Below are 11,049 nucleotides of genomic sequence, written 5' to 3'. Positions count from 1 at the left end.
TTAATTTAAAAATATGATATACATTTAACTTGTTACTATTTGTAATGAATTTCCTAGTCAGTCCAATATCTTGCGTGATAAATTATGAAAATAAAAATATATGTACATAATGAAATATGAATCAAAAGGAACTTTAAGGAAAAGCAATAACTTAATCAATACTTTGTATATTTGTATTTATGCTGTATATCCTTATAAAGAAGTTAAACTAGGCCAGGTACGGTGGCTCAAGCCTGTAATCCCGGCACTTTGGGATTGATCACTTGAGCCCAGGAGTTCGAGACCAGCCTGGGCAATATAGCAAAACCCTGTCCCTACTAAAAATACAAAAATTAGCCAGCTGTGGTGGCGCACTCTGTAGTCCCAGCTACTTGGGAGGCTGAGGTGGAAGGATTGCTTGAGCCTGGGAGGTGGAAGTTGCAGTGAGCCCTGGGTGACAGAGCAAGACCCTGTCTCAAAAAAAAAAAAAAAAAAAAAAAAAAAAATTGCTGGGTGCAGTGGCTCACACCTGTAATCCCAGCATTTTGGGAGGCCAGAGTGGTCAGATCACTTGAGGTCAGGAGTTCAAGACCAGCCTGGCCTTGAAACCCCATCTCTGCTAAAAATACAAAAATTAGCCAGGTTGGTAGCACATGCCTGTAGTCCCAGCTACTCAGGAGGCTGAGGCAGGAGAATTGCTTAAACCTGGAAGGCAGAGGTTGCAGTGAGCTGAGATTGAGATCATACCACTGCACTCCAACCTGGGAGACAGAGCAAGACTCTGCCTCAAAAAAAAAAAAAAAAAAAGTTAACCTAACCAAAAAGAGGTTGGGACTTTGTCCTCAGCATCTGAGAGGTAACCACTAGGATCCTGAAGTGTCATACCTCAGAAGAGTGTCTTGGTTGGCTTGAAGGCAAACACTGGATCACTCTGCATAGTGAAACAATATAATTTACAGCTGTAGCTGGCAAAACCTTTGGGAGACTGGGAGTGGGAGATGCTCCTCTCCATGTCAGAAATAAGCAATGTGATTTAAGGTGGAGCTTTAGGTCACAGAGAGTTAGTGGACCAGGAGACTGATTAATCACCTAGGAATCATCAATCAATAATGGCTCCGTAATGGAGACCCAATAATTACTCTGGATCCCAGCACTCAGGTGAGTTTCTATGACTGACAGTACTTTGAGTCTAAGTCATACCTTAATCCTGGGAATGTAACACATCCTACTCTGCCAGGAGAATACAATAGAAGGTCCGCATTTGGTTATTCTCATCTGGATCCTGTTTTATTTGTTTTTCTCTAAGTATAATATACATCTTTTCCCTGTAAAAATCAGTCAGTGAGAATAAAAGTATTCAGTGAGTTCTGAGAGTTTAGAAAATTATTGAATGTGAAGGTAGTTTTGAAAACCTCCCGAATTTGCACTTGGTGTGAAGTGAGAGCAGTTCTCTGTAAAATGTCTCAGTCAATTTTGTAGTTGGTTGAACTCTTCACAACATTAAACATCAAACACCTTGTAGTGTTTCTATGTACACATTCAAAGTATCCCTGCACAAGAATTTTGCACAGCATATGTAAAATACTTAATCTTACTTTTCTGTATTGATATGGACAGTAACTTGGTTATCTGAAAGAGTACAGGGACACACAACTACAGTTCTGAGGGGAATCTGAAAGGCTGTCCTTCCAGGGGTCCACAAAGGGGGATGCTCCTGAGCAGACAATCAAAAATGTGAAGAATCACATGGAATGAAAAGAAAGCCTATGACGCAGATAAATAGGACTTTATAACTTTTTATATTGAAGACTACACATTAGTGAGCTATGAAATACAGTTAAACTCTGCAATAAACATTTTCAAAAAAGAACTGGAATGTAAATTATCACAGCATCATGACAAGCGGGAAAGTGGTTATTCCATGAAATGCCTCCTAGAGTCACTCATACACATCTATAGGCATGAAAAATGTTTGTCTGGATTATATTGAAATATGTGCTTCTTACTATGGCTCACACTCGCAAAACATTCAAAAATTTGTCAGGATAATACCAAGTCCTGAATTAAGTAAATTCTTCCAATGGAAAGTTAAGTTGCAGAGGTTGAATCTTGGAAAGGATTAATAGGTAAGTGTGTACCTATTGGTATACAGTGGTATGTAGATATATTTAATACACTGTCACTTATAAATAAGAGGTCTTGGCTGGGCATGGTGGCTCACACTTGTAATCCCAGCACTTTGGAAGGCCGAGGCGGGTGGATCACCTGAGGTCAGGAGTTCGAGATCAGCCTGGCCAATGTGGTGAAACCCCGTCTCTACTAAAAATACAAAAATTAGCCAGGTGTGATGGTGAGCACCTGTAATTCCAGCTACTTAGGAGGGTGAGGCAGGAGAATCACTTGAACCCGGGAGGCGGAGGTCACTGTGAGCCGAGATCACACCATTGCACTACAGGCTGGGTGACAAGAGTGAAACTCCATCTCAAAAATAAATTAAATAAATAAGAAATCTTTAAGGAGAAAGGAGAATCTTCAGGATGTTTCTAGTTTTAGAGGGCAGTTTCCCAATTCCTAACAGGTCATAAAGTTCACCAGTTCAAAATACAGCACTAAATCTACAAAAATCAAGAAAAAATTGTGTAAAATCTATATCCTTTAATGTTTTTGAAAACAAAACTTGTATGACATAAAGATGCAGAAATATACACATTTATGAAGAAAGAGGACCAGAAATAGAGTAAATGTTCAGCTATATGACTTGTGTCCCCTCATCCTCATTCTTCCCCCTTCTAGTAAGAAGAAGGAGGAACCTGGGGCCAGTGAAGTGCATATAGACTTTGGAAAAGGCAAATGGGCTGCAGATGGGTAAATCTTTCAAAGGAAATGTAGCTGGAAATCCTCATTCAAAAAGAATTTCTTCCCAGATATAAATATGCTCTCTATGGAAAGCTCCAGGGTAAGTCTCAGGGAAGGCATCTTACTCAGTGTGGTCATAAAAACAATGCTTAGAAGTTGCCACGGGACGTGGGTCAATTGTACACACCTAAAACCAATCATGTCAAGGGAACCTAAGAAAGTCAGAATTGGATAAGCAGCCATCAGCAGGCCAAAAAAACTGTTCTGCAATATACAGTCAGCCTTCCTATTATGTTACACAGCAAGGGGGATTAAAACGGCAGATGCCATGAAGGTCACTAGTCACCTAAGCAGAAGGTAGGAAGATCATCCTGGATTATGCGGAGTGACCAATGCAATCACAAGGGACCTGAAAGGTAGAAGGCAGAGGCTTAGGAAGAGTGGCAGAGGGAATGGGATTATGGAAGAATGGTCAGAGATGCAAAGTAGCTGCCTTTGTAGATGGAGACGTGAAACAAGAGCCAGGGAGTGTGGACAGTGCCTAGACACTGGTAAACCAAAGTGAAGCTTTCCCTCCAAGAACATCCAGGCAGGAACAAAGCGCTAGGGATGCTTTGATTTTTGCCCAGTGAAATGTATCAGACTTCAGTCCTAAAGAACAGACAGATAATAAATATTTTTGTTTAGTCCACTAAGTTTGTGGTCATCGGTTACCACAACAGGCAATACAGTGTCCTTGGCAGGACAGAAACAGCAGGGAAGAAATGTGGCTGGAAATGATGGAGAAAGTTGGAAAGGACATATGTAGTCAGAGAGGCAGAATGGGATGAAGAGCAGACCACATAGGTCTCTAAAATGCACTTAAAGAGGTTGTAACATCAATAAAAATAAGAAGTTATAAAAGCTTTTGAGGAGAGGAATGACAATCTGACTTCCATTTCCTAAGGATCACTTTGGCTGCCATGAGAACAGATCTTAGGGTGCGAAGGGTGGGAACAGGGCCACCAACTGGAAGGCAGTTGTAATAATCCAGGAAGGAGATGTGGTCATTTACATCAGAGCAATGCAAATGGGCATGGACAGAAGCACAACAGGTGGGAGAGTCACGTACAAGGACGCACAGATACTTAGTTCTTACCTGAATTCCCTTCTCTTTGGGTTGCTGTCCCCATCATCCAAAACGTTTCTTCCTTTAGGAAGTGGAAAGTATCTTGGTGGAACGGTTGATGCCCTGTGAATAGGTAAGGTCACGTGCTGAATCCCAACACATTCTGGGTAATATTTAGGCAAAATTTACTGGATATTTAGGTTCCCAATGCACACTCAAACTTGAACACTCTAAGGTACAAAGCCACTCCTGAGGCCTGATGTTAAGATACAAAGGATGCCCGTGCTCACCCATTGAGAGCAGGTTCCTGAAGTTCTCCAGCATCACATCTCGGTACAGCTTCCTCTGGGCAGGGTCCAGCAGCCCCAGCTCCTCCTCAGTGAAGAACACAGCCACATCCTTGAAGGTCACTGCCTCCTACAACATCAAGAAGATATAACTTCAATCTTATAACCAAGGGCTACTGGGGGAGAAGTGGCATTGAGCAGGGGAAGGGGATGAGTGGAAAGTTGTTCTCAATAGTGAGGGATGTAGGTCAACTTAAGAGATTTCCCACTCAGTCTGCCTATATCCTGACAATGACACACACTGATTTTCCTGAACTTCACCAGAAGTGAAATGATGAAGTCCCGTACATTTATTCTGTGCACTCATCGAGTCTACTTGTATGTAACCCTCTAGGACTCTACATGCTGCATCCTGGGCTACCCATATATAGGTTCAACAAATCTTGCCAACTGCCCCAGCAACATTAAACAATTCAGTCCCAACTTTGTTGGGTAAGGCCCAATGTCCTCCTCTCTCATACTCAAACCCTGGATGCTATCGCTTTTCTTTAGTATTTGCTAAACCAACAAGTTTTAGGTAACTGTGGGTAATTTTCAGGGTGGCCTTGAATCATTCTTTCCTGCTTATAGTTTTGAAGAATAAACATAGAATATGCTAGCAATGCAATGTTCCTGTCCTTCCTAGGGAAGATAACGTCTTGAGTTAGGGAGAAAGTGCCCAGTAAGTCGTGTTGCCCCTGAGGTATATAACCTCAGGTGGACTGCCTTCTGGGGTACCTCTGCTCTGGTGGAAATGGGGTCAAGATTCTACCCACCCCAGGACGTTTTCTTCAGCCTTGGATGGCCACCTCACAGTGTATCCTACACTTCTGTGCTCCCTTGCTGCCAATTTGTAGATAACAAATCTGCTTCACGTAACCTGTTGAGTGAGATCGTGTTCTGTCTCACAGGACTCATACAAGGTGGTAATCAGTGCACAGTGAACCTACTCCACAGTACCAGTGTGGACAGCTGAGTGGGACAGTTATGTAGTGTGTTCTCTACTCTCAAGATACAAACCACAAATGTTAATTGCAGCCCTCAGTGTCCTGATCGGAAGCCAGAATGCACCATTGCACATCCTAAGGGTCTGCCCCTTCCTAGCTGTGTGGCCTTAGACATGTTTGCCTAAAGGATTTAGTTTCCTCTCTAAATAATAGTCCTTATTTGGCACAGTATTTTAAAGGATTAAACAAGGAAATACATAGCATTTGGAAACATCTGTGCCACTGTTTAATGAACATTAGCTGGAATCATTTTTACTGTTGTTACTAGCATTATCTATTTCATGGCTGCATAGTATTCCAGAGAACTGATGACCTACTTTTAGCTACAGTAAAGAATATTTAATTTCACATATTTTCCATTATCAATCCTGTAAAGAGCATCATTAAGTAATGATGTAGTAAAATGTAAGAACATCTTACTCTCCTCTCTCATTGTTTAAAATAATAGTTTCAAATGAAAATTAAAACATCAAAAAATAAGCACATTTAGAACTGTGATCATATAACTGCATGCTTTCTTTCCAGTTTTTTACCTACCTCCATAATCTTTGAACAGAATACAAGTACTTTGCTTCTCTTTATCATGGCCAAGAGTACGTTATAAATATTCCCACAGTCTTGGTAATCTGATTGGGGGAACAAATCGTTCTATTATTCTCACTTATTTGATTACAAATGAAAACCATCACTTTTCAAGGTTATTGGCCATCTCTACTTCTCCTTTTACATAGGCCTTTTAGTGTCCTTTGTTCCTATCTGTTTGGAGTTGTTCTTTTATTCTGTGCTCAAGGTTTTGATTTTGAATTTTATTTTCTTTAGGTATCCACGTGACAAACATTTCTTCCCCAGGTCATTATTTCTTCTGGTAACATTGTGTGAGGCATCTTTTGCCATAAGAGATTTAAAGATTTTCTATAACAACTATGGTAATCAGTATACTTCAGTGCTTGGAGTAACATTGTGTGAGGCATCTTTTGCCACAAGGGATTTAAAGATTTTCTATAACAACTATGGTAATCAGTATACTTCAGTGCCTGGAGTAGATGCCATGTCATAGTGACATGTGACAAGAAGTCACAGCAAGTAGGGACAGGGGAGGAGCACCACCACTAGGGACACCACCACTCAACAGGGCACTCCAGACACCCACACCACAGGGCATAGGTTGCTCAATGGAGAATTCTGTCTCTCTCCTTGTTTCTCTTTTTCATCTGAGCCGAATGGCTAACACTCCTGACCTTTGGTTGCCTGTGTACACCTGAGCAGTTTCTCATATTTCACCCGTTTAAGAAGAAGAGACCAGGAACCTCCTCATTCCGCTGCTCTGAGGAGTAAATGTAGTAACAGAACACAAGTGACTGGCAAAACTTAGTATCACTGGACATTTTAAATGAAGGCTTTCTACTGCTTTGGTTAAACTGCTTACTACATAAATGACTAAGAAGAGACCAGTAAATAAAGCACATGCAAAGTATGACTGAGACAAGGAGAACACAGAATCTAGCTCTTCCACTGTGAAAACTCCAACAATATTTGTGTGGTGCAGCAGTTATATCCTGTTGCTCTGTGTCCAGTTAAAATATTCTATCTGCAAAACAGCCAATGTGGTACATATCAAAAGTACCCTTTCAAAATTGAGCTAAAATGGCACATGGTTTTCAAAATTAATTTTGTGGGAAAAGGTTACATATAGGAAAGCTGTCACTGCAGTGTTGCTTAAAATATGTCTATGAGCATGAGGTAGTTATAAATAAAAAGATACATCAATGTAACAGGAATATGATGTAACCATAAAAATGGAAGATTATATAACATATAAAAAGAGCACAGTTTACAATTAGATGTATATCATCAATACAAATACAGTTATGAATGTACATGACAAACAGCAAGAGAAGATAAAAACAGATAATTTGAGAGAGGGGAGGTAAGGAAGTGGGAGCACTATTCATTTCTACTAATCTTCATACTCCATAAAATAAATAATGGTAACAAAACAAAACAAAGCAAAACCAAAAACCAAATGCAGTCAACACAAAAGAGATAAAGGAAGCACCTGGCACACAACAGGTCCCCAAATGCCTGTCTTCCCCTTGAGTCTTCTCATGGCAGAGAAAAACACATGACAATATGAGTAGTGACATGGAATTTTAACAGCAAGAGAGGCACGCCCCCCTCACCTTGAATGTGGTCATTTTTCCTCCTACTTTGGGGAATTTGCAGCCTCCTGAGTGATGCAGTTTGAAGGAAGGAGGAATCCTGCCTGAAACATGCCACAGTCTGCAGAAAAAGAGAGATGTGTATTGTGAATTAGCACATGAACGATCACAGCAGCATTATTCATAATAACCCCAAACTGCACACAACCAAGATGCCTTCCTCTGGGTAAATGGATAGGCAAATGGTGGCGTATCCATACAATGGAATCTTATTTGGAAATTTAAAGGATGTTTCCAAAGCTTGGAAACATCATGCTAAATGAAAGAAGCCAATCACAAAACCCAGGGATTACATGATCTCATTTACATGAACTATCCAGAATAGATAATGGTATAGAGAGAGAATATAAGTTAGTGCTTGCTCCAGATTTGAGGTGAGAATGAGTTTTTATTTTTTAAGAGATGGGGTCTTGCTATGTTGCCAGAGCTGGTCTCAAACTCCTGAGCTCAAGCTATAACGTCCCACCTCGGCCTCCCAAAGTGCTGAGATTACAGACACGAGCCACCATGCCCGGCCTGAAAATGAGTTTTAACTGTAAGTGGGCACAAGAAGTCCAGGCAGGGGATGAAAATGGTCTAAACCGAATCATGATGATGGCAAAACCACTATGTGAAATTCCTAAAGATCACTGAATTGTACACTTGAAATTGGTGAGTGCTATGATATGTAAAAAATACCTCAATAGAATTGGAAAAAATAATTGTTAGTTTACATGTCATTTAACTCAACAAGACTGAGTCCATATTGATAGAATATTTATAGTTGAAGAAACTAATAAGTAAATGGGAGAGAACTGGCAGTTCATTTTTATAGTGAATGCCCATTAATAATGTATCTCCCCAGAAGAAACTTGACTATTTCTTTTAAAAAGGTAATTTTATAGTGGACAAATCTGAAAGACATCATCTTGGCCAAATGAACAAAGTTGAGATCACCAATGAAGGGCCAAACCAACATCGTTTGGCCCTGTTACGTTACAATAAGAAGGAAACCTTATCACTTTGGCGGTAACCGCACCAACAATGCATAAGGCCCAGAAGCAATAACAATGCATGATCTGAACCTAAACGTGAAATATATCAGATAAATCCCAATGAACGTCTTTCTCCAAAATAACTTGCCTACACTCTTTAAAAATACCACATATATTAAAGAAAAAGGCTGTGAAATCCTTCCAGATTAAAGAGGACAGAAATGTGACGACTAAACACAATGCATATAATTAGACTTTAAACTGGGGTCAGGGCGAAGGGTAGGGGTAGAGGATAGTTGTGAGGACTTTAAGTGAAAAAATTGAACAAATTTAATTATAGAACCACATATGAGATACCATGATGTTATGGAATATGTTATCTAGCACTATCTAATTATAACACTATAAGCACAATTAGTAGTTTTTTAAACAGATATCTAATATTTAATAAATATCATTTAATATGATATCTTAATATTATCTAGCATGTTATGTGAGACCCTATAACCTGCCTTTTCTAAACACCTCTTACCAAGTCACCCCATGATCACCATGGAATGTGGGCTTCCTTGCTGCAGAAATCTACAATCAATTGTCTCTGGTTACAGGTATGTTCCTGGTAGTATTTGGCTGATGGCCACCAACAAAGCAAACAGGAAAAATGTAAACAATTGGCAAATTTGGGTAAAGAGTATATGAGAATTCCTTATACTATTTTTGCAACTCTTCTATAGCTTTGAAATGACATAAAAATGAAAGGTTTTCAACTATCAGGACATAGTCATAAGGATGATAACAATGGGGGCCGGGTGCAGTGGCTCACGCCTGTAATCCCAGCACTTTGTGGGAGGCTGAGGTGGGCGGATCACGAGGTCAGGAGATCGAAACCATCCTGGCTAACACAGTGAAACGTCGTCTCTACTAAATATACAAAAAATTAGCTGGGCGTGGTGGCGGGTGCCTGTAGTCCCAGCTACTCGGGAGGCTGGGGCAGGAGAATGGTGTGAACCCGGGAGGCGGAGTTTGCAGTGAGCCAAGATCATGCCACTGCACTCCAGCCTAGGAGACAGAGCAAGACTCCATCTCAAAAAACAAAAAAAACAATGGGAATAATATGGATGAGCATGACATAATATGGCAGTTTCCTAGTTTATTCTCTATTAGCAGTATTTAAAAATTTCTGTAGTTAAAGAAATACGGGAAAACACATTAAGATATTATAACAATTTTTAAATGCTTATAAATAAATATACAATAGACACAAAGAAAGACTAAAAAGAAACGGAGGAGAACTGGAAGTTCTATCACTTGTATCAGACAGTTACCACCTTCACATCTTGGATTCATGGGTAATTTAAAACATGTTTTCTCTTCCTATTAATCTAATTCTAAAATGCTCCACAATGACATGGTTCCACAATACAAAATCCTTATAAACAGTGAAACAAGATGTTGACAATTTTTTAAAAGACTCCTACAGAAGTCCAAGTCCATGAGCCTTGCTCTCAAGGTCCCTTCAATCAAGTCCTAACTTTCTTTACCCACCTGATTCCAGCTAGTTCCTGTACCTCAATGAAAATGTATCCAAGGGATGATCCTCTCAGGTTCTGACCCAAACTGCCTAGGTTCCAGCTCCAGCCGCACCTCATTCTACTTGGGAACTAAGCACCCAGTATCTCACTCCCATATTTAAAATGGAAAAGAGCGACCGGGCGCGGTGGCTCACGCCTGTAATCCCAGCATTTTGGGAGGCCGAGGCGGTTGCATCACGAGGTCAGGAGTTTCAGACCAGCCTGACCAACACAGTGAAACCCCATCTTTACCAAAAATACAAAAATTAGCTGGGCGTGGTGGTGCGCACCTGTAATCCCAGCTACTTAGGAGGCTGAGGCAGGAGAATCGCCTGAACCTGGGAGGCGGCATGTTGCACTGAGCCCAGATCGCGCCACTACACTCTAGCCTGGGCGACAGAGCGAGACTCCGTCTCAGGGGGAAAAAAAAAAAAAAAAAAGGAAAAGCGCAATACCTTTCCACAGAGCCATGATGTGGCGTAAATGTATTTATTTCCATAAAGCCCTTAGAATTAAGTTACCAATTAAGGTTTAATTATTATCAACACCCATGCCCAAGGACACATCCTATACACTCTTGGTTGAGGTGAACATCTCTGTAAAAGAAAAAAACCGGCCTGGCGAGGTGGCTCACACCTGTAATTCCAGCACTTTGGGAGGCCGAGGAAGGCGGATCACTTGGGACCACGGGTTCGAGACCAGCCTGGCCAACATGGTGAAACCCCGTCTCTACTAAAAATAAAAAAAATAGCCGGGCATGGTGGCGCATGCCTGTAATCCCAGCTACTCCGGAGCTGAGGACAGAGAATTGCTTGAACCCAGGAGGCGGAGGTTGCAGTAAGCCGAGATCGCGCCACTGCTGCACTCCAGCCTGGGAGACAGAGCAAACCTCGTTCTCAAATAATAATAATAAAAACAGACTAACAAAATAAATAACTTTTTTTAAAAAAGAGAAAAGCCAAGGACCACTCGTGTAGAGAGCTTTGTCCTCAGTAGCCAAGTCCCTCCC

General features: G+C 40.8%; 1 protein-coding gene across 5 annotated transcripts in view; it reads right to left on the bottom strand.

Moving 5' to 3' along the window:
• Window positions 1-11,049, bottom strand: part of LOC129019931 (zinc finger protein 155) — a 33,060-nt gene that overhangs the window by 2,383 nt on the left and 19,628 nt on the right. For 3 of the 5 annotated variants that reach the window (XM_054463526.2, XM_054463524.2, XM_054463523.2), the window contains 3 exons: window positions 7,457-7,556; window positions 4,234-4,360; window positions 3,974-4,066 (listed from right to left, as the gene is read on the bottom strand). In XM_054463526.2, the coding sequence (XP_054319501.2) occupies window positions 3,974-4,066; window positions 4,234-4,360; window positions 7,457-7,471 (235 nt within the window). In that variant the 5' untranslated portion in view covers window positions 7,472-7,556. Of the gene's footprint in view, window positions 1-3,973; window positions 4,067-4,233; window positions 4,361-5,813; window positions 5,903-7,456; window positions 7,557-11,049 lie in introns of all 5 variants that reach the window. The other 2 variants (XM_063658079.1, XM_054463522.2) reach the window with 1 other exon arrangement.

This window comes from Pongo pygmaeus, chromosome 20 (genome assembly GCF_028885625.2).
Source record: "Pongo pygmaeus isolate AG05252 chromosome 20, NHGRI_mPonPyg2-v2.0_pri, whole genome shotgun sequence".
NCBI classification, from domain to species: domain Eukaryota; kingdom Metazoa; phylum Chordata; class Mammalia; order Primates; family Hominidae; genus Pongo; species Pongo pygmaeus.
Note: the sequence above shows the minus strand (reverse complement) of the source record. Positions and strands in the feature narration are given on the sequence as shown.